A 22,665-nucleotide genomic window follows, 5' to 3' on the forward strand; every position below is an offset into this window, starting at 1 on the left:
CCGGCTTCCGCAAGGCGACTTTTTTTTCTGGGGCCCTGGGCCCTGGCCCAAGGCTCCGCGCAGCAGGCTGAGCCCCAGCCGCACTAGACCCGCAAGCGCGCCTAATTTCGGTTCAGATGTGCGCTGCTCCAGCCTGCACCGCCGCCCTCCTTGGCCAGCTTGTTCACCTCTCCTTCAACGTCGTGGGTCAGTCCTCTCCTTCTCCGGTTCTTCACCGCGCTCTCGCCCATGGCTTGATCTCCCACCGGCTTCTTAATCGCACCTCGCGCCTGCTTCGGCCCCATCGACCTGCTGCACCACTTCGATACCCCGTACGGCATTTTAATTCCACTCCACCCCACTCCACACCGCTCCCACCATGCGCAAGGGCGTGCTTATTTTCTTGGTCATAAACCTCATCGTCATCGGTGTGCTCGTCCGCAATGTTTGGACGCTTCTCGAGCTGCTTGTCGTCGATGGCTCCGAGGACCGCATCTCGCGCGCTGAGCTTCCGGCCCCTAACTCGGGCTCCATCAGCGAGCGGCCCCAATTGATCCCCAAGATCATCCACCAGACTTATATCAACGAGAGCATTCCAGAGGTTTGGCAGGAGGCACAGAAAAGCTGCATCGAACTGCACGAGGACTACGAATACAAGTTGTGGACGGACAAGAAGGCTCGCGAATTCATCGCCGACGAGTACCCGTGGTTCCTCGAGACGTTTGACGGCTACCAGTTTCCCATCCAGCGCGCTGATTCGATCCGCTATTTCGTGCTCGCGCACTTTGGGGGCGTCTATATTGACCTCGACGATGGCTGCAACCGCCGCCTGGACCCGCTGCTCTCGTACCCGGCCTGGCTTCGCCGCACCGTTCCCACCGGTGTGTCCAACGACGCCATGGGTGCTGTCCCGCGCCACCCCTTCTTCCTGAAGGTCATCGATGCGCTTCCGAGATACAACCGCAACTGGCTGCTCCCCTACATCACCGTTATGGGCTCGACCGGCCCGCTCTTCCTCAGCGTCATCTGGAGGCACTATATCAACGAGGGTTCTGCGGCTGCTGAGAACGCCGGAATCCGCATCCTGTTCCCTGACGAGTACAACAACCACCCGTGGAGCTTCTTCACGCACCACCTCGGCAACAGCTGGCATGGTGGAGATGTGAAGCTCATTTTTTGGGTGCGAAAACTCCGTTGTGTTGAATTGAGTGTTTTGCTAACGTCCTTTTTATGCAGATGTCCCGCCACTGGTTCTTCCTCACGGTCCTCGGGTTTATTATTGGCTTTTCGGTCATTGGAGGTCTCTGGTGGACATACCGTTGCGTGGCCCACCAGAGCAGGAGAGGTGGGATCGCCCGTCTCCTGCCTATCCCGGGAGCGCGTCGCGCCGGAGACGCCGAGTATGAGCTTGTTGGCCATGAAGATCATCACAAGGTCTAGAGCTCGAAAACCCGTATTCAATTCTTCAACCGCCCACGTCGACCCACGAAACCCAATACTGAGATTTAATACGGCGGTGTTTATGATTCGAACTGCCATTCTTCAATAATCTTCTTCCATTACCTTCGTTGTACAGTCGATCACGAACTTAGCGTTTTGGCGTTGGCGGCAGTGTTCAGATAAGAGGAAAGGCGGGCATCCCAGCCCGGAAATCAAAAAAAGGGCTTTTTTGGGAGTGATTTATTTTTTTTTTCAAGGCGTTCAGGCATGACCTGCAAAGAACTTGATGGTCGGGGATGTATAGAGGCCCTGGACTCTTTTCCCGGACGCACGATGAGGTGTTTGTACTCAGAGATTCTTCACGTTTTTGCGGGGAGGCAGAACCCCCAAAGCCTCAGCTGTTAGGCTTCAATTGCATCAAGTCAGAAGGCGATGTTATACGCCCGTTCGATGATTCGCCGTCCAATGTAGATGAGCGTGACGGCATGATTACGGAGCGGACCTATCAACAAGCCTGGGCGGCAAGGCGCAACAACCGCACAACGGTAGGTGGATGGAACTGAGCAAACGTGTCGGTCTGTCAGGATAATTATCCTGAGTCCGTGGACCGGATCGGAATCCACTGAAGCCGCCGTCGTATGTAATCGGCGGTCGGGAGATACTTTGGGAGCGGTGAGGCGACATGCGCTTGTCATCATGCGTCATTGCAATAGTGCTCTTTAAAATCAACGGTAAATTGAAGCACCCGATGACAGCTGCCTGCAGCGGGGGGTCCCCTGCGCCTGTGGCGACATCACTCCAACCAAATGACGAGGTGCACGAAACGGTTGGAAGCAGCAGTTCCATTGGCGGGCCCGGGTCGGCTCTGGGCGACCCCGGTCGCGAGCAATCGGCGGGGGATTGCTCCGAGATACGGGAGCGTTAGCGCGCCAAGCGGATGTGCAGCGGGTGGAATCTCTCGAATCTTATGGTGCTCGTGGACAGGCTGCGGTGCAGCAGGCTGGGGTGCCGGAGTCAGGTTTCGCGCGGTGTGGTTGCCACCAGCATGCAGGGAGGCTACTGGCGCGCGACAAGGTTGGCCAGCGGCGACCGCCTCACAGGGACCGATCAGCCAGCGGCGCACGAGTAGAACCATTTGAAACGTGCGATCATCGGCCAGTGATATCAACGGTGTCGCGAGCCGGCAACAGCAGTGATAGTCGGCGGCACAGGAACAGCAGGCAGCCCGCCCACCGCTTGCCGTGCTATTTTTGCGGGCTGCCGGGCGCAACTGCGGCGGCGGCTTAAGGGGCTTGTCTGGCGGGTGGCTGCTTCGCGCGACGCAAGTAAACAGAGCGCGCGACCAGACACACACCGCGGTCCTCGCATGCCTCCCTACTAAAACACCACTGCGCAGCAAACGGCTCCGCGCCAGATCCCAGCAGAGCACTCGCGCACAAGCACCACCCGGCCGGGCCAAGCATTTTCCACGGCTCCCTCGCCGCGCACGCACCGTAGTCCAAAGTCCAACCGCGCAGATCGGGGCAGCGTCGTCGCTTCTTGGCGCGACCCTTCCCCTGTGCTGCACCACGCCCCAAGCCAACTTTCTTCACCACCACACCAACACCCTCCACGCCAGCGTCCTCCCTCGCTCACGCGTGCCGCCCCGTATGAGCCTGCATTGATCGCCGACACTCGCTCTCGCCGCGCCAAACGCTCGCTCCAGCACTCTGCCCGCCATGGCTGAAAAGCCCAAGTACGTCCCCCTTGGCCCAATTCCGCCCGCCAGCTGCTAATCGCCCTGTAGCATGCTCACCTCCGCGTGGCGCGACTTCTGGCACACCATGACCTCTAACGACCGCCACGCTTCCCACGATTCTCCCTACCGCACCGGCCAGCATGTCCCGCTTCCGCAGAGCCGCCATACGCCGCTCACCTCCGTCGCAACCAGCGCAATGGAGTCTCGCACCGACTTCAACTCCCCCTACGCCCAGGACGAGCCCTCCGCCAACGGCTTCGTCAACTCGCCCCGCGCTCCCATGTCCCCTTCCTCGCCGTACTCGCCCGGCATGCGTTCCAGCATGGCTCGCCCGCCCGACGAGAACCCCTCGATAGACGGTGTCAACTCGGGCGAGATCCAGATGCAGAGCTTCAGCGACGGCCTTCCGCCGCCCCCGCCGGTCGGCCACTCGTGGAAGCGTATTGATCGGTGGCTTGAGGATCGATTCGTGGAGCTTTGGGACAATATGTGCGAGGGTGCCACTCACAACGACGTCAACGAGCTGGAGCACGTCCTGGACGTTACCCTTCCCGTCGAGGTGCGCGAGTCACTGCAAATCCACGACGGCCAGGAGCGTGGTGGTCTGCCGACGGGCTTGTTCTTCGGCTGCATGATTCTGGACTGCGAGGAGATAGTCATGGAATACGGCAACTGGCGCAAGGTCAACGAAGACGTCCTCGCTGTCCAGCCCGCGTACCAGCCTCCGCAGGTGCCGATCAAGGCTGTCGCCGGCCCTTCATCCTCGCCGGCCCCGGCTGATAAGTCCAAGGGCACGAATCCCATGTGGAGGCAAGATCTGCTTTCGCGTCAGGACTCGCAGCCGCCGAACGCGATCCAAAAGGCCTATTCTCACCCTGCCTGGATCCCTCTTGCCCGCGACTGGGGTGGAAACTGTCTGGCTGTCGATCTTGCGCCTGGCCCCGCCGGAAAGTGGGGACAGGTCATCATCTTCGGTCGAGACTACGACACCAAGTACGTCGTCGCTCGTTCCTGGGCCGCCTTCCTCGCCCAGTTCGCGGATGACCTGGTCTCCGATAAGACATCCATCGACGAGGAAACCATGGAGATGAAGCTCAAGATTTTCGAGAAGCAAAACGTTGACCCTCCGTACCTTGAAATCCTCCGCTGGCGTTGCGACCAGAAGTATGGCCGCAAGCCTAAGAGAAGGCCTCAGAGCACGCTCTCCATCAACCCCAACGCCCCACCCGCCTCCAACGGAACCAGCCCGTATGGTAGCCCTGCCTCTACTGGCGAAGACAGGGGCCGCTCCCCTCACAGGCTCAGCAGGAACGGTACTAGCCCGCGTGTGCCTATCTCCAGTCCTTTAGCCCGCGTGGCTGAGGAGGCTCCCCAGCCGGTCAAGGTACAAACGGAGGAGGAGAAGCTCATCGAGATGAACACTCCTCGACCCAGTTCCGACCTCAACTCCAACAACGCGACTCAGAAGAACAGCATGGAGAGCGACAAGGACAGCGGCAGCGAAAAGGGCAAGGGCAAGAGCGTGGTTTCGTCGGAAGAGATGAAGACTGTCGAGATATAAGCGTCTCGCCACTCCTCGTCGCTCAAAGCTTACCATGAGTGGCCATGTCCTACATTACGGTTTACAAGAGCAAATGATACATCAAAGACACATCTTCGGAGTTGGGTTTGGCAGTTGACGACGGTGATCGAAGCAACGACGAATCTCATCATGAGACCTGGGGAAGAAGGGGTGGATCATGTCCTTACGCTTGCTTCTACGGGGAAAACATCCAAAGTGCATCAAAATCGTCGGCAACAATTTCTTCACTTTCCCTGGCAGGAGCATACTAATCTGCTTTTCCGGGCTCTGCAAGTTCCAATAAGCAAGCCCTTTTACCTGACCAGGCCGGCCGGTTCTTTCACTGCTGCTGCTTTCGCTTTCTCGGCTTCGTCTTGGCGAGGCGAGCATGGGCTGCTCGACGGACCTGAGCTTTTTTTTTCTTTTTCTCCCTTTACACTTGCATTGGTGCTTTTGCTTTCGATTTTGCAAAGCTGTGGGTTTCTGCTTGGCTAATCGGAGTTCAGTCAAGCTTTATATCAGTCAGCAAGCGAGCCAGTCTTGTTCTACTTCATTCCTGAGTGCCGCAATCGTTGACGATGGTGGTAAACAGGTGCTGGGGCTTTTCACGAAGCTTCCTTCTGGTTTGGTGTCATTTTCTTAGCTCTGCTTCTTCTTCTAGCTCTCTGGCGCCCTTTAAATTTGCGCAATTGTAGTTGTATTAGCAGCAGCAGTGATAGATAAACACAAGTTCGTCGGCTTTTTTTATGAGTGGGTGCAGTCTCGAAGCAGTGGCAGGAGGTTTGTTGTAGGGTATTTGTAGATTAATTGGCTTTTTTTTTTCTTGGATGGTTCATTGTTATGGAAATGAGAAATATCAAAATTTACCGAACTAGCAGCAGCACATCGCCGTGGGTAGAGGAAGGCATTGTCCCTCCATGTCCCGCAAACGATACTTGCTATCTGCATGGACAGTTGACGCAAGCATACATTAGCCGAGTGTTAAGGTGCGGGTGCGCCGGGACATGGGTGGATGAGGAACGTGCACACCGTCCATGTAGTTGGAGCCGACGACTGTACACAGACGTTTCTTCGTTCCGTACCGCTCTGGTGCCGGACAAGACGGTCTGTGGTGCAGGGAACAGGAGAGGTATGCGGTGGATGCCGCGTCTGAGCATCCGATAGGCGCGTGGCACGGTCGTTCAGTGTCTCCTTTAACACCCCTATATGCGGCCCCGACGTCTTCTAGAACTCTCGGGAGAAGCGGACAGCGGAAGGCCGGAATGAGTCAAGGAGCGAGCTTGGATGCTGTTCTTACGTTATCCCAGCTACATAGCTACTACATATCGCGCACCTAGAATTTCTCACAGGCGGGTCGCATGTCCAGCTCGTGGGTCCACAGGTCGGGGTCCTGCTCATGCAGCCAGAGATACGTCTTCCCAACAGAGTCGGCACTCATTTTCTTACCGCTGCGCTGGTCGTCGCCGTACTCGTCGGCGATGGCGCCATTAGCGATGGTGTGGGCGACGTGTATCCCCTTCTCCGACATCTCGCGGGCCAGCGTCTGCGCCAGCTGCCGCACCGACGCCCGCCCGGCGCCGTAGGCCGCGAAATGGGCGGAGCAGCGCAGCGCACCGAGCGTACCGGTGAAGATCAGAGTGCCTTTCTTCGCGCCGCCCGAGGCGAGCGGAGTGTCGCCGTGGTCGGCGAAGAAGCGCTTGATGGATTCCTGCGCGAAGGTGAATGCCCCGCCAACGTACGTTTCCAGCGAATCGGTGAAGTCCTAGGGGGATGATCAGCCAATGGAGCTTCGGGTGTGCAGTCGGGTACTTTCGAAGTACCTCATAAGTCTCTTCAAGAAAAGGCTTCTTGCTGCTATGCTTGACGCTGTAAACTGCTAAGCGGAGCTTCAGGTCCTTGAAGGAGGGGTGTTTCTCGATATCAGAAAAGGTCTTCTTTAGTGAATCGGGCGATGTGTCGGTGGGGAATGCTTCGAGCACGGCTCCCGGGTTGGAAGAGCGGAGACTGTTGGTTAGCTCCTGAAGAGGCTCGGGGCTTCGGGCAAGAAGTGCGACGGCAAGATTACCGTAGGAAGGATGTGAAAGGATTCGAGCTATGCCGGCGCCCTTGGGACTACTGTCAGATGCTGGACGCAAGGGCCAGCAAATGGATTGAAGCTTACGGTATTCGGGCCTGCGCCGATGAGGATTGCAAGTCCTGATGGAGCCATTGCTGGCGAAAGATATGGAGTCGCGAGGCCGTTTCAGCACAATTATGAAGACGATGTCGCACACAGGGCTCGCTTGTAGCTGTGTTGCCGTCACAATTTATGTTCGAGCATAAAGCGGGGTGACCAGGTGAATATACATGACGTCATTCTGCTGATAGAGGAAAGATGTCTATAAACGTACGAGGTTGATGTACTTCGTATTGCCACACAGTCGGGTAGGTGAAGCTCTTTTCCGAATGCATTTGTTCAAGCCCATACGCGTTTATGTCGGACGGGCGATCCGGCTGGCCGTCCGCTGTTGCAATACGAAGAGAACCCCGCCGACCTCGTGTCTTTGCCGCAGCGGACTTAGCGGAGTATGGGGAAAACTCGGTACAAATAGAGGCAGGGACGAAGGTGCTGCTCGATCTTAAGAGTCTTAAGAGCATGCATATCTGCAGTAAACTTGATGCAGCAAGCCGTGCTATGCTGCAAAGGTTTGCAGCAGCCTGAGGGGCATCCATGGCTCTTCGAGAATGCTCGATAACTCGACATGAGGTGAACGTTCAGGATCTTGCAAGTCAACAGAGCTCTCGACAAGGTAAATCAGACTGCTCTTGTTTCCTAAGCAGAGCGTAAGCGGAGCCGAGAATGGCGGTCAATGAAGCTCATGAATATCGCGCAGTAGCCTCGGTACCAAGCCTCAACTCATGGTCAAATGAGCAAGGCGAACGTTGCGCCAGCACTTGCTGAAGGGGTGGTGGAATGGATGGAAAGACTGCGGAGGAGAGGAAGGAAGTGGCTTACGTAGCGCTTGGCGGTGCCGCGATCGGCAACGACGGGGGACAGCTGTGCGGCTCCAGGCACAGCTTCAACCCAATCCATGCCACCCCGCCATTCTGCCCTACGCCTCCCGCCATAGCACCGTGAATCCCAGCGCGCTCGGCGCTGCTCTGACCACCATGGATATCGTACAGTCCGTGTCGGGCTACATCAGCAAGATGGTGTCGGCCGGCGACAGCTCCACCGGCTCTCAGCCAGCCAAGATGAAGATACTACTGCTCGACAGCGAGACGGTAGGTCCGTCGCCTCGCCCGCCAGCACCAGCGCGCCTCTTACTGATGCTCCAAAGGTCCCCATCGTCTCAACCGCCACCACCCAGTCGGCCCTGCTCAGCCATGAAGTCTACCTCACCGAGTACGCCCAAAGCCCATTCCAAGCTCGACTCCCGCTGACAGAGAACAAGCCGCCTCGACAGCCAGACGCGCGAGAAGATGCGCCATCTGCGATGCCTTTGTTTCGTCCGTCCCTCGCCTGAATCCATCCAATTCCTCATCGACGAGCTGCGCGAGCCCAAGTACGGCGAATACAACATCTACTTCAGCAACATCATACGCAAGTCCTCACTCGAGCGACTCGCCGAAGCCGACGATCATGAAGTTGTGCGCGCTATACATGAGTATTTTGCCGACTACCTGGTCATCAACCCCGACCTCATGTCGCTCAACCTGCAACACAGGATATGGAGCACTAACCCGGACCTGTGGAACCCGGATGCTCTGCAACGCTCTACCGAAGGCATCATTGCCCTGTTGCTGTCGTTGAAGAAGAGACCTCTGATCCGCTATCAAAAGAACAGCCTGTTGGCTAAGAAACTGGCAACCGAGGTCCGCTACCAGATGACCCAGGAGGAGCAATTGTTTGATTTTCGAAAAACCGACACGCCTCCCATCCTGCTCATAGTGGACAGAAGGGATGACCCTGTTACTCCCCTTCTCACTCAGTGGACATACCAGGCCATGGTGCATGAACTTATGGGCATAAGAAATGGCAGGGTGGACCTGAGTGATGTTCCCGACATCCGGCCTGAGCTAAAGGTGAGCTGACGAGGATGGCCTGCCACACTGCTCAGCTGACTCCGTTTTCTAGGAAATCACCCTGTCGCAGGATCAAGACCCATTCTTCAAGAAGAACATGTACCTTAATTTTGGAGATCTCGGCCAAAATGCCAAGGACTATGTCGAACAATTCGCATCCAAGCAACAAGGGAGCCTCAAGCTGGAGTCCATCACGGACATGAAGCGTTTTGTCGAAGATTATCCAGAGTTTCGCAAACTGTCCAGCAACGTCACCAAGCATGTGACGCTTGTAGGAGAGTTGAGTCGGCGCGTGGGAGAGGATCACCTTCTGGACGTCAGTGAATTGGAGCAGAGTTTGGCTTGCAACGACAACCACTCGAACGATGTCAAGGTTGGTTAAGTCTGGATCGCGCCGAGTTACAAGCTAACATCTGATAGCAACTACAACAACTCATTTCCAACCCCTCGATACCCCCTGACAACAAACTACGCCTCACAGCAATCTATGCACTCAGATATCACAAGCATCCGTCTAACTCGATCCCAATGTTGCTTGATCTTCTTGCGGTGGCTGGCAATTTGTCTCGCCATCGAATCGATTTGATCAACAAGCTGCTGCACTATCACCAGTCTTTGCAGGTCACAACGTCCGGCACCGCGGGTATTCCTGACCTGTTCCAATCTGGGTCTTTGTTCAGCAATGCGCAGAATCGGTTCAAAGGTCTCAAAGGTGTGGAGAATGTCTACACTCAGCACTCGCCGCGACTGGAGGGTACACTGCAAGACCTGATCAAGGGACGTCTGCGCGACCACCTGTACCCATTCGTTGATGGTGGTGGCACCACTAGAGATAAGCCGCAGGATATAATCATCTTCATGGTGGGTGGAGCAACATATGAGGAGGCGAAAATGGTTGCGCAGGTCAATGCTAGTTCGCCAGGCGTGAGAGTGGTTCTTGGTGGTACCACGATACACAACAGCATGACTTTTCTAGAAGAGGTTGAGGATGCCGTGCAATCCTGGCCCGAACCCGCCCCAACCACAGCCGCCGGAAGATTGAGAAGAGAGGTTGGGAGGTAATGAGCATACGAAAAGGCGGCGTAGCGCGGCGTTGGTGGTCAGTATTCTAGCACCTGCCATGGCAGGTCACCGGGCCTTGGTATGCATGATTTTCTTTAGCGCTTGCTGTGCTCTGTGTAACATCGTGCCATCATGTTCCGCTTGGTCTCAGCACCAGTTGTGTTGCTTGCCGCGCTTGTGGTGAAATCGCTATTCCGCGGTAGATATGCTTCTGGCCATTGGTGTCCCGCATCTCGTTTACCCGGCACTGCTTTGCCCTGACTACCCCGCCCACTTTCGAATCCAAAAACCTCCATCACAACGTACCACGCAAGGCTTACACCACACACGCATCTTCCACAATGACATCTTATCCGCCAGGAGAATGCTGCATCCGTGGGGTCAAGCATGAAGGCCAAGCCGTCGGCAAGATGGTGCAAGTTGGAGGCAGTACGCGAGATCCTTTGACTCAAGAATAGGGTTTCGACTTACCAGGATGCAGTCAGCTCGTATGTCGTTTATCCCGAGGACGAAAGCACCCGCAACGCCATTTTAGTTCTCACCGACGTCTTCGGCCATGCTTCCATCAATCCTCAACTGTGAGTGATGGCGCCCTATTCTAATTCATACAGTAAATACTTACATTAGCTGCAGGATTGCCGATCAGCTTGCTGCCAATGGATACTTCGTCGTCATGCCTGACCTTTTCGACGGCGATCCAGCTCCGGCTAATACCGAGGGCTTTGACCTCCAGAAATGGAGAGTAAATCATCAACCAGCTACAGTCGACCCGATCGTCGCTGCCGTTTTGAAGGAAATGCGTGGTGGCCTCAAATGCGAGCGTGTCGGTAGTGTCGGGTACTGCTTTGGCGCCAAGTACGTGGTTCGCAACCTGAAGAGTGGGGGTCTCATCGACGCTGGCTTCGTTGCTCATCCATCATTCGTGGACGCGGATGAGCTCAAGGCTATTACACGTCCGCTGAGCATTGCCGCAGCTGGTAAGTTGAGAATGGTATCTACCGGCGTCTCCTTACTTACCCATCTCTAGAGGACGATTATATTTTCCCGACTCCGAAGCGCCGTGAATCCGAGGACATCCTTGCGGATATACAGGCAACTTACCAAGTGGTTCTGTACTCAGGTACATCGCATGGTTTTGCAACCCGTGGCGATCTTTCAAAGAAGAACATTAAGTTTGCCAAGGAACAGGCGTTTCTACAAGCGGTGAAATGGTTTGATGAGCACGTTAAGGAATGAAGTTATTTTTGCATGGTCTGTACGACAAACTACATTTCTTTGGCTCGATTTCAATCTACAAAGAGGTATCACATCCGACGGATAGCGCTAATTTGTTTTTCGCTCATGTCATGGGCAGTTGAAGCTATCGTCCAGACGTAAATGTATAATTTTTAATTCCACATTTGCGTCCAGACGATAGCTTCAACTCCCCGTATTCGTCGAATAATTCCTCACGAAAATTGTGAAAAAAAAAAATCTGTCCTAGGGATCTATGTTCCGAGGCCCTGGTATTCTTCGTGCTAGCTTTCGGCTACAATCACCCGCTGTATGCTTTCCAAGCACCCAGCTCATTCACCGGCGCTACTGGACGCTCGGTTTCGAAGAAAGCCCTGATGTTCTCCAAGCACTCCCTCTCTGCCTTTCTGAAACTCATCTGGGTCAGTCCTCCCATGTGCGGTTGGATTATGACCTTCTCGCTCTTCCTGAAATAGTCATGGATTTTGGGTTCGCCACAAAAGACGTCCAGGCCGGCCCTCCAGATCTTTCCAGATTCCAAGGCGTTGACCAGTGCCTGCTCATCAATGACTGCACCGCGAGAGGTATTGATCAATATGCTTGAATCCTTCATCGCCGCAAATTCCCCCACACCAATCATGCCAGTCGTTTCGGCGTTCAATGGCACGCTGATGGAGACTATATCAGAAGTCTCAAGCAATGATTGCATGGTCTGGCAGTATTTGGCGTGGTATGTCGCTTCATCTGCTTCAGAAAGGCGTCTCCGGTTGTGGTATTGGATGTCCAGGTTGAAGACGCTCGCTTTCCGTGCAATGTGCTTGCCGATAGCACCCATCCCGATGATTCCCAACTTCATGCCCGCGGGGTCACGACTTGGTACGTGGTCTGCCCGCCACCTGCTCTCCCTCGCTGCCTTCTCGGCACGAGTGGTGTCGCGAATGGCGGCGAGCATGAGGAAGATGGCCATGTCGGCAGTAGCTTCGGAAACTGCATCAACAGTGTTGCAAAACCAAATGTTTTGAGACGTCATCCAGTCAACACTAAACTCGTCGTAACCTGCAGATGCCGATGCGATGATTTTGAGGTCAGGAAGAAGCGGTGCAAAAAAGTCGCGGTCGAAGTTGCCGTATGGATGAGTTCCCATGCGAATCATCATGGCCTGGAATGGACCGTCCTGTTTGACCTTCTGGTCAATGTTGAGGAACCATTCTGTCCGGTCCGGAACGTCAATGACCTTGCGATATTTAGTTTGCGATCCAACAAGTTGTAACGTGTACGCACGTGTAACTCGAACTTTTCACGGAACTTGTCTAGAAAGTCATCGCCAACCCATTCAGGGTTGCGCAGGCAAAGCGCCTTCGGCTTTGCAGCTTTTACGCTGGCCGACATACTGAATTTAGGGAGATGGTCGAGTCTACTTCTGAGAGCAGACGAAAGCCACAAGCCACTCAGATAAACACCCCGCAATGCAAGGTTGGGGGTGCATATTCTTGGCGCTCGGAAGGCCAAAGCGATCTGCGGTATCTGGTCGTGTCAGCCGAGCTGAAATGACGTACTGGAGATGGTTGGTCGACTGAGCCGTGCGATCCACCTCGTGGCAGATCAACTCTCCGTCTTCGGCAGCGCATCGATGCATGCGAGATCCCCCATGTGGAGAACATGTAAACGGCAGGCTGCAAGCACTCACGAATCCTGCAGGTGCAATGCCACGGCCGTCAGCTGACGCCCCATGGTTGGTCATGCGCAATAAGGAACCTTGCCTCTTCCTAGCACGGCCGCCACAGGGCTGGTAAAACCAGCCCATCTGAAGAAAATCCTCTTCGTCCGCCTCGTCCCTGCCTAACGATGCGGCCTTTGAGAGGTATCAAGGTCGGTGATCGCGAGTATGCTCGTCGGCGTTTCGGTACAGTCATGAGTTTCATTGCCGATCTCATCGTCGACGTGAGGGAGATGCGCAAGGTGGAGGACCTGCTGGAATCGACCGACAGATCCGTCATGGCATTCAAAGACAGCCACTTGAGAGCCGTGGGAAGTGTTTCCACGACCGTAGGTCACCTCGTCCCTTAAAAAGGCAGCTTCTTACCTCTACAGGCAGCCATCGTCGCCCAGCTGTCTTCCACCACTCTCCAGATGCCAGGACTGAGCCATGTCCACTGGACGGCTCCCGGTTGTATCATCGCCAGTCTTCTTTTTGGTGTGCTCACCGTCATCCTCGGCACGGTCCAGCAGCAGATCTTCGGCACGCTTAACAACCCGGAAGGTGTGCGCATGTGGCTCAGCAACGGCCGCTTCTATCCTCCGCACCGCTTCTGCCGCCCGCGGTACGACGAGTTGGTGGGAGAAACCGACGACAGCTTCTGCTACCACGGCAACAACCTAGCCTCGACAGCTCAATTCCGTGGGACCGCTCCGCAGGGCAAGAGGCGGCTGCAGGTATCCATTGCCGCTCTGCAGCTGATGTCCATGCCGCACAAGTTCCTGACTGCCGCCGTCGCCTTCTTCCTCGCAGGATTCGCGCTGTATTTGGGCTTCGCTTTCCGCCAGGATCTGGACGATACTCCCGCACGGGACAACAACGAGGCCGTCTTCATCTCGTTCGTCGCCGTCGCTACGGCTTCCCTCGTTTCAGGCTTGGGCGTTGGCGTGTGGAAGGTGTGGGAAGTCCGGGGCGCCGAGGAGAGGTCTGACAGAGACTCGTACGGCGACGAGTCGGAGTCCTTCACCGACAGCAGCGAGGAGAGCGGCTACGAAGCGGACGAGTCTCAGGTTCTGACCAGCCCGCAGGTGCAGCGACCACGGGCCAAGAAGCCGCGCAGGGGCAGGCATGATGAAATCGCCGAGGTGCTGGAGGAGGCTGCCCGGCTGCATAAGCGCTTGGCGCGGTTGATGCGGGAGGAGACTGATGGTGATTGAGCGCATCCGGTTGTCAGTTGGCGTGGTCTCCCACGTGCGTCTGATGTAACAATGACTGCGGGGGGAAAGAAGCGAAACGACCATAAAACAACAAGGTGTCCGCATCCACCAAGCAGACAGTAAATGCCCTACATATCCACAGCAGTATATAGCACACAATGTGCCTTGCAAAGACGTCATTCGAAATTAATAGCATGAATTGGCCTTTTTTTTTCTTTTTTGCATTTCTTGTATCAGCTAGATATTTGAGACACGTCACCTAATCCGTCAAGGCAACGCGAGTTTTACGTATAGTAGTTAACCAGATGTTTTCCTATGAGATATGAAGAACTTAAATCGATGGACGTGGAGCCCCAGCGAGACGTTGACGCGACGTTGCTTTAGTCACCAACAAAACGTATGCTAAGCGTATAAACCTAGCTCTTCCCATCGAGAAGCGCGAAACCCTGTAAAACGTGATACTTTGCTACAGACGCTCGTATTCGAGTTACCAGTTAGTATTTGAAAGGCCTAATTGCTCAGTTGTTGATTGGGCCTTTGCTAGCAATGACTCGAGGATACTGTTACACGTGATTTCCACTCGTTGCTGTGGAGACCAAATTTGATTTGTACGTATAAATAGAATTCTTTAGCTACAGCTTCATTGTAAATAAAGAAAAGGACGTTTAGTTTAAGAAATATAGTGTTACTTAACCAAGTAAGGTAGGCTGGTGAGATACGAGTGTTTGGTAATACGCCCATTATTAACTGCGTAGCTGGCTGCACTGTGCTCCAGCGTGGTAAGCATTTTACTTTATATATTTCAATGATACGCTCCTTTTCATCAATAAGTAGCTTCTATGGCTCAGTTGGTAGAGCGCGGCACTAGTACCTGATACCTATCAGTCATGCCGAGGTCCTGAGTTCAAATCTCAGTGGAAGCATTCATTTTGCCGTCCAGTGGTCTGGACGTTGTGATTGTTTTGCAGTTTTAGGTGGTGAACGTTTTGGATAGATGCTATATACTACCCCACTCCCCCCAATTAGCTAGCCACAGATTATTGCGCTACGCTCTATTAAGAGGCCTATCAGGCATATAAATCAATCTATAAATATAGCAACGGTTAAATATAGTCTGTCAAAGACACCCTTCGTGACAGAGCTAGCCAGAGCGTTCCGGCCATCACTGCACTCAAACCAACCTAAAAGCATAGCTACAGTCAAAAGCATCTCGAGTTGGAGTGCTTTTTTATCTGACAGACACTGGCTTAAGCGGGTCTCACAGTCTGGTCGTCGATACTTGCTCAGTTACTAAACTGACTGCAAAGAAGATGCACAATCCCGATGAACGCATCAGTTATAAACAGACTTCTCGAAGCAGAAAGATGCAGTTCCGCTCACTCGCTTGTGCCCAGGCTCTCCTGCGCCAAGCATGACTTTAAGATGCGGCGGACTGTTGAGACAGGGGTCGCAACGGCGGGAGCACGGCGGCAATCCTTTGATGCATGTACATGACCACGCCGAGCAAGGAGCCTCACTCTTGGCTATCGAACATGATGGCCAGGGTCTTTCTGGGCAAGTTCTGGGCCTGGTGTCCTCCGGGAAAAATCGGAATGTCCAACTGTGGTCAGTGTCATGAAGGATGCTGGGCTCTTGACTTTATTGGTATCCCGTGCTCAAAAGGGCACTTCCGAACGAGCCTGCGTACAGTTGTCGATTGCGGCTCGTCCGTGTGGTCATGGCATTTCGCCCTTGGCGATGCAGAAGTTTTCAAGTCCAGACTCGTTCGAAAGTCACTGAGCCATGGCGATCCGGGCCAAGCATTCAGCTGGCACTTCTCGTACGATATAGATGGGGAATCGCTAATGATTTCCAGTGGCGCAAAAATTTTGGCAGGGGCATCACGGAAAATTCCCTCAATAGTGTATGTGAGTGGCGATTATCAAGGTAGCGGACGCGGGCCGCCGCGTTGGGAATCCTGCAAGCCATTTAGAACAGCCGGTAGATCAAGGATCCAGCAAATCATGCATGATGAATGGATCTGAGATGGACTTTGGAGGGTTTGTTTCATTCGAGAAGAATGAGCAGAGGTGGTTGATGTCGGATTCTGTCGGATTTGTTTCCGAGAGTCTGACCACGGTCCACAGTTATCCAAGATACGTTCCAAGAGTCCCAACAGCAAGACATTGGCACGGCGTGGCAACGATCGGCTAGCAGCCTTTTCCCCGTGGGCAGGACCCCGCGACTCCACGCACGACCCGCCAGGAACACCTCACCGCATCACGAACGGCGGCAACTTCCTATCGGACCAACCAGAAGCCACTGGAAGCCAGAATCCGACGATGTGACTGGCTTGGCGAGGCCTGCCTGACGAAAACGACGCGCCGCGACATTCCATGAGAAAAAAACGCCACAGAAATGCGAATCGAGTCACCCGTCACACCCACGCTCGGGCGCAGCCAATGCTCGTTGCGCTCAAGGCGGTTTAGCTTTTTCAGCCGCAGGGACAGAAGCCGTCGTACGATACCGCCAAGATACCGTGCCGCCTTGGGCTCGGATGATGTAGGAAACGGTCATGTCGCGTCGGCAGTTCTACGAAGGATTCTGGCCATGATGGTGCCAAGAGCGGGAAACGCGACGGCGGAGAGTGAGGGGGAGGCCTGGGGAAGGGTGCGTGGGGAAGAGTGAGTGCGCGTCCAGCTGCAGTCGAATCAAGCCGGACAAGCCTCCTCAGCATTCGCCCTATGGCGCCTGGCAAGCCGTTCCCACTTCTTCCCTCTCTTGGCCCTTGGCCCGGCGTCGCCTGTCAGCCCACGGGCGAGCGCGTACCCGTTACGGACAATTCGCCCGCCGGCCCTCAGTCAGCAGGCCTGTTCCGCCAAGGCCTGACTTTTGCGGTGGCGCTCCGCTGCTGCTTGGCATCGTCGCCGTCTGACATGCGAAACGGTCGGCATTGTCGTCCCCATCTTTCACCAACCCGTAACTGCGTTTTCAGTGTCTGCTCCGCGTCTTACTATCCTCACCCGCTCCACCGCGGGGGCTTGGCGCACCAAGGGACTGCGTCTCCACCCACTTTGGTTCTGCGCGTGCAGGGAAACTGTCGCCTAATGCGCGGCACAGTAAATCTGGGGTAGCCTATTCCGGGGCCGTGGGGTAAAATGTCCGACGAACGAAGCAGCCTGGCAGCCCTCGTATCCACCACTCTCTTCGCGTCGCACGCCAAAAAATCCCCAGGTCACAACGAACGCAAATCTGCAATGCTGAGGCGGCGCCTTCCCGTATTCCAAGCACGCTTGTTCGAGCGAAGGCGCGTCGTGCGCGTCTCGGCCGCATGCTGAAGGAGTCTTAACCATGTTGGCGCCATGCAAGGACATGACAAGAAACTCTGCTTTCCCCTCGGGTCAGACCGGACTGGCGAGCCCCACTGTGGTCCAGGGACCGGCTCCAATGCCTTGTCATTCGGGCTGCTGCCAAATATGCCGGCGACCGCCCGTGCGGTTGCATCTGTCGTGCCGCTTGGCGGGCGCACTCATGGGCTGGCGGCGTGGAGCGCGGCATCTTGGCCATCTTGGCTGCGGCACCACTATGACCGCATGCAAGCCATTGATGCTACCCCAGCCGTGCTCGCCCTCCACGGGGACTCCCCGCACCGACTGTGTGGTGATTAGATAGCCTCTTCTATATAAGCCCGCCTGGCCAGAAGCTGTGTTTCCTTTCCACTCCAGCGGATCTCCTTCCTCGCATCTCCTTGGTCACTTTCCCGCTCCCGTCCCTCCAGACCAATCATCCACCATGCCAGCCGAAGGCGAGCCCGCGGAGCCCATGCAGAAGGGTGTTTTGTTCACCGCCAAGCAAGCTTGGGGTGACCTCTTCATCTGGAAGCAGCGCGTCGTTGTCACCAACGAGTACGGAGAGGAGCGCACCGAGTGGCAGAGCCCTCCCCCGCTGCAGAACCCCTTCACGCTGTTCGCCCAGCTCAGCTTCAAGGATTGGGTCTTCTTCCTTGTCGGCCTGGCAGCATGGACCGCCGACGCCTTTGACTTCCACGCCCTGTCCATCCAGACCGTCAAGCTGTCCAAATACTACGGCCAATCCAAGACCAACATCACCACCGCCATTACCCTCACCCTTCTGCTGCGCTCAATTGGCGCTGCCTTCTTCGGTCTCGCTGGTGACAAGTTCGGCCGCAAGTGGCCCATGGTTCTGAACATGATCATTCTCGGCATCCTGCAGATCGCAACCATCTACAGCACGACCTTCAACCAGTTCCTGGCCGTGCGCAGCTTGTTTGGTCTGTTCATGGGCGGAGTCTACGGAAACGCCATTGCCATGGCCCTCGAGAACTGCCCGTAAGCACCCCTTGCCCAGTCACGCGACCCACGTGCTAACCAACACTTCGCTCCAGTGTCAACGCCAGAGGCCTGATGAGCGGTATTCTGCAGCAGGGCTACTCTCTCGGTTACGTCTTTGCTGCCTGCGCCAACCTCGGCGTCGGCGGCGCCACCGACAGCTGGAAGACCGTCTTCTGGATCGCCGCCGGCATCTCCATCGCCGTCGGCATCATCCGCATCTTCTTCCCCGAGTCGCAGCAGTTCATCGAGGCGAAGAAGGCGGGCAAGAAGGCCATGGCCCCGGGCGCCTTCTGGCACGAGACCAAGGTCATGCTGGCCCAGGAGTGGAAGATGTGCATCTACTGCATCATCCTGATGACCTGGTTCAACTACTACAGCCACACCTCGCAGGACAGCTACACCACCTTCATGCTCACCCAGAAGGAGCTCGACAACAGCGGCGCCTCGCGCGCCTCGATCCTCATGAAGGTCGGCGCCTGCGTCGGCGGCACCATCATCGGCTACCTCTCGCAGTTCGTCGGCCGCCGTCGCGCCATCATCGTTGCCGCCCTCGTCTCCGGCTGCCTCATCCCTGCCTGGATCCTGCCCGAGGGCGAGCGCTCCCTGTCCGCCAGCGGCTTCTTCATGCAGTTCTTTGTCCAGGGTGCCTGGGGTGTCATCCCCATCCACCTTAACGAGCTGTCGCCCCCTGCGTTCCGCTCCAGTTTCCCTGGTAAGTCCAATCATTCATCATCACAGAATAAATCTTGCCCATCTATCCATCCTAGCCTTCCACTCTCAAAATCCACGGCCCAAGACCCTCGAACTAACCACCGCACTATCACAGGTATCACCTACCAGCTCGGCAACATGATCTCGTCGCCGTCGGCCCAGATCGTCAACGCCATCGCCGAGAAGACGCTGATCAAGATCGACAACGGCGACAGCGTGCCCGCCTACGGGCCCGTCATGGGCGTCGCCACGGCCATCATCGCCATCGGCATCGCCGTCACCACCGCCTTCGGCCCGGAGAAGCGCGGCCGCCACTTCGAGGCCGCCAAGGTCGCCGGCGCCGTCGAGGAGCCCGTCAAGGACGTCGAGGCCGGCTTCGGCAGCTTCGCTTCGCAGGGCGGCAAGGGCGGCCCTAAGGACGCGGGTGCCGAGAAGATCGAGATGGCCGAGAACACGTCGCCCGTCGATGAGAGCAAGACCGACAACAAGGAGGTCAAGGTCTAGAAGCGACGTGGAACTAAAAAATAGAAAAAAGAAAAAGAACTGTCGCTGAGGGATTATTATTCAGTGGGCAGCCGTGGAAGTGCCGATGAAAAAGGGGGAGGGACGACGTTGATACCAACTACATACATGATTTGATGATAATGATATCACCTTTTTGGCATGGATTGACTTCCAGGCTCAAACTTTATACTATGCAGATGGGTATTGCAGCCGAAGGCTAGCGTGAATTCGTTTTTCACTCATTCCATGGGTGCTTGAAGCTATCATCCGGATGTAAATGTGGCATTAATAATTAGACATTCCTGTCCTGGCGATAGCTCCGACCGCCCACGTTTGTATATTTTTGTACTAGCCTTTAGCCATCATAACACCTCTCTATATACTTCTGCCTCTGTGCTTGTAGCTCTTCGCATTGGCCTGCCTGCACTGTACCGATTTTACAGTAATATTTTGGGCCATTTTTGCAGGGTTGGAAACGATACTCTGCCTAAATGTACATGTGCGTAGGGTTGCTAACGGAAGCAGAGACTCTAAGCAAGACATAGCGATGATAATTTTTAAAACAAAGCATAGCTATATGTCGCTTTAGCTTAACTTAATTGCTTCAGTTTCTATTACCCTCTTTTTAAAAGGAAACGATTGTTAAAACTCCGCTATAGTTCGATCTATATATCATGCTCCCGCGGCAACTTCTTCTTATCGGATCTCTGTCCTACACTAAACTCGTATTTGTACCACCCCAGAGCAAAGCACACGTACATTGGCAAATATTAAAGAATATCACACATTGAATCCAATTTCACAAACTTAGTAAGGGGTTTGGCTCACATGGTGTTAATACTGTTCCGCATGCAAATGCATGGTTTCAACCCAAACAAGAACGCCTGGACGTGGTTTTCAGGCACGCACCCAAATCGAGCACGATATTTCTTAGAAATTTCATCAATGAACACCAGGGATGCTTGCATGCATGCCTTCTGTGCTCACACTTCTACAGAGGAAACTTCTACCCGTGAACCGCCTCTCCTCTCTTCCTCAACACCAAAAAGTTACCTTGAGAGATAGATGGGTAGATTGGCAAAAGGAAATGCTTCCACTGAGATTTGAACTCAGGACCTCGGCATGACTGATAGGTATCAGGTACTAGTGCCGCGCTCTACCAACTGAGCCATAGAAGCTACTTTTGGTGATGAACAGGGAGCCAGCATTGCGGAACATATACTGCATGCCTTGATTCCTGACAAGGACGCAAACGGGAGTAGCACTGATGATAGGGAGACGTAGCAAGGGATGGTGATGAAAACCGTTTGTGTTTCGGTGAAACAAGAGTAGCGTCGGCGACTTTCCTATTCAAGTAAATAAAGCGAATGGTCCGGCAGCCCGATTCGGTCAGGGGCTTACTGTCGTGTTTCCTGTTCCTTGGAGAGTCGACGCCGGGTCATTGGTAGGAGGGATGAAGTGTTCCATAAAATGGGACAGCGAATGGCGACGTGTAGAAGCAACAAGCTTCATGAGAGTAGTATATGACGGAGATAAATGATCAGATATATGTCATGGGAATAGATTCCATTCCTACCTGCCCACGCAGTTTCGCCAGTATAAAATGTGCACAGTATGAAAGACATAAGAAGTCGCTACAGAGTCTTCCGTCTTCAGCAATCTTGGACTTCTAGGACCTGCAGCAGTCGCTTTTCATGATTTCGTTCCCACTCACCCGCCCATAGACAAGTTTTGGAATCTCTGTCTTGAACAAATGCTCTTCACCGGTCAACAGTGATCATCCAGCCGTTGTCAAGGATCTTGCCGCTTTCATCCGCGCCACCCCAGACGATGACACTCGCACCTTCAACCTCGGTGCCCTTGGTGGCCGCAAAGCCGATACGGGCATCCATACCCTTCGTTCCAGCTAGACTGGCAGGTCTGTCGGGGACGATGTCACCATCTTCGTTCATGTACTGGTATTGCACCTCGGTCCAATGTGCGTCCTTTGTGTCCAGCTTCACCGTGCTCTGCGCCGGGGCCTTCGCGGGAGTAGCAGCGACCGTAGTGGGAAGTTGGAAGGCCCAGATGTCGTCGAGGTAGGACAGACCGCCTTCCTGAACGTCCGGCTTCAAACCGCCAACAAGCAGCAGGTAGTGGCCCGACTTTCCGGCAGTGACTTCGACCAAAGCAGCGCCAGAACGGGTGGCGGGTCCAGCGCCCTCTTCGTGCTCGATTGTCTCCCAATCGCCAGAGAGCGTCCTAGCAGGAGGACCACCAGACTCGGCGAACCTCCACAGGCCACTGACATCGAAGTGGGAAACACCAGCGGGGACAGGCTCAGTAGTATTGACACCGCCGAACAGGTATAGACGAGTGCCAACACATACGAGGCTAGCGCCTATCCTGGCAGGGCCAGGCGGTGAAGCCAACTTATTCCAAATCCTCGAGCGGATGTCAAACGTCCATAGGTCGTGAATGAGCTCGCCATCGGCGGCCTTGCCGCCGGAGATGAAGACGGTTCCCCACGTTCCGGGCTCAGGCGGTTCGGGCACAACCTGCGAAGGGTCCGGGGGTTGTTGGGGGAGGATGGTCTGTTCGGTCTTGGTCTCCTTGGGAGCAGGCTCTTCGCTCGCAGCTGCGGCATGGAACGCTCTCGACTGAGGCACAGGCGCCTCGGCATTTGCAGGAGAAAGCGCAGTCCAGTTACTGCCCGAGGTCGAGAAGACCCATACTCTTCCGCTCTCGTCGGCACCCCCCTCGACATCGCCTCCGAATATGAAAATATCGTCACCAACGACTACGGCAGTGTGACCTTTCCTCGCGGCTGGAACGCCGCCGTCTTCCTTGGCAGCCTTGGGGGAGATAGTGTAGTAGTCGGCTTCGGAGACGCCCGACGAGGGCAGGATGACGACGTGCATGTCATTGTCAGCGAGCTGGCCATCTGTAAGCTCGCCACCGAAGATATACGCGCGGCCCTTCACAACGGAAATCGAGTGCGAAGAGCGACCCAAAGGCGCGCCTGAAATAGGAGAGAATGTAGCCTTTATAGCCCGTTGGCCCGGGGTTGCAATATGCTTAGCAAAGCCGGCAGCACCCGACAAATATCCGCGTCCGGCGTTGAGAACGTTTCCTAGGGAGGGCGGCAT

The 22,665-nt window shown here is 55.1% G+C and overlaps 8 protein-coding genes across 8 annotated transcripts; 5 read left to right on the top strand and 3 right to left on the bottom strand.

Moving 5' to 3' along the window:
• Positions 1-358: 358 nt before the first annotated feature.
• LTHEOB_3906 (Mipc synthase subunit) lies at positions 359-1,419 on the top strand (the record flags this gene model as incomplete). Its single annotated transcript, XM_035512881.1, has 2 exons — positions 359-1,159; positions 1,216-1,419. The coding sequence occupies 2 exons, from the start codon at positions 359-361 to the stop codon at positions 1,417-1,419; spliced, it is 1,005 nt and encodes a 334-aa protein (XP_035375299.1).
• Positions 1,420-3,137: 1,718 nt separating this feature from the next.
• On the top strand, positions 3,138-4,718 carry LTHEOB_3907 (Glucan synthesis regulatory protein; the record flags this gene model as incomplete). Its single annotated transcript, XM_035512882.1, has 2 exons — positions 3,138-3,154; positions 3,206-4,718. The coding sequence occupies 2 exons, from the start codon at positions 3,138-3,140 to the stop codon at positions 4,716-4,718; spliced, it is 1,530 nt and encodes a 509-aa protein (XP_035375300.1).
• A 1,333-nt stretch (positions 4,719-6,051) lies between these two features.
• Positions 6,052-6,927, bottom strand: LTHEOB_3908 (Short-chain dehydrogenase reductase sdr; the record flags this gene model as incomplete). Its single annotated transcript, XM_035512883.1, has 3 exons — positions 6,052-6,480; positions 6,539-6,823; positions 6,880-6,927. The coding sequence occupies 3 exons, from the start codon at positions 6,925-6,927 to the stop codon at positions 6,052-6,054; spliced, it is 762 nt and encodes a 253-aa protein (XP_035375301.1).
• Positions 6,928-7,868: 941 nt separating this feature from the next.
• Positions 7,869-11,081, top strand: LTHEOB_3909 (Vacuolar protein sorting-associated protein 45; the record flags this gene model as incomplete). The annotated part of the gene is made up of 9 exons (XM_035512884.1): positions 7,869-7,982; positions 8,039-8,103; positions 8,153-8,783; positions 8,836-9,156; positions 9,204-9,696; positions 10,206-10,274; positions 10,327-10,423; positions 10,479-10,822; positions 10,873-11,081. The coding sequence occupies 9 exons, from the start codon at positions 7,869-7,871 to the stop codon at positions 11,079-11,081; spliced, it is 2,343 nt and encodes a 780-aa protein (XP_035375302.1).
• A 298-nt stretch (positions 11,082-11,379) lies between these two features.
• On the bottom strand, positions 11,380-12,467 carry LTHEOB_3910 (Glycerate-and formate-dehydrogenase; the record flags this gene model as incomplete). The annotated part of the gene is made up of 2 exons (XM_035512886.1): positions 11,380-12,312; positions 12,360-12,467. 2 exons carry the CDS (start codon positions 12,465-12,467, stop codon positions 11,380-11,382), a joined length of 1,041 nt encoding a protein of 346 aa, XP_035375303.1.
• Positions 12,468-12,923: 456 nt separating this feature from the next.
• On the top strand, positions 12,924-13,991 carry LTHEOB_3911 (Aspartate racemase protein; the record flags this gene model as incomplete). Its single annotated transcript, XM_035512887.1, has 2 exons — positions 12,924-13,124; positions 13,170-13,991. The coding sequence occupies 2 exons, from the start codon at positions 12,924-12,926 to the stop codon at positions 13,989-13,991; spliced, it is 1,023 nt and encodes a 340-aa protein (XP_035375304.1).
• A 3,771-nt stretch (positions 13,992-17,762) lies between these two features.
• Positions 17,763-19,537, top strand: LTHEOB_3912 (Carboxylic acid transport protein; the record flags this gene model as incomplete). Its single annotated transcript, XM_035512888.1, has 3 exons — positions 17,763-18,319; positions 18,376-19,034; positions 19,149-19,537. The coding sequence occupies 3 exons, from the start codon at positions 17,763-17,765 to the stop codon at positions 19,535-19,537; spliced, it is 1,605 nt and encodes a 534-aa protein (XP_035375305.1).
• Positions 19,538-21,297: 1,760 nt separating this feature from the next.
• LTHEOB_3913 (Kelch-type beta propeller) lies at positions 21,298-22,665 on the bottom strand (the record flags this gene model as incomplete). The annotated part of the gene is made up of 1 exon (XM_035512889.1): positions 21,298-22,665. One exon carries the CDS (start codon positions 22,663-22,665, stop codon positions 21,298-21,300), a length of 1,368 nt encoding a protein of 455 aa, XP_035375306.1.

Source organism: Lasiodiplodia theobromae (assembly GCF_012971845.1).
Source record: "Lasiodiplodia theobromae strain AM2As chromosome Unknown scaffold_10, whole genome shotgun sequence".
NCBI lineage: Eukaryota > Fungi > Ascomycota > Dothideomycetes > Botryosphaeriales > Botryosphaeriaceae > Lasiodiplodia > Lasiodiplodia theobromae.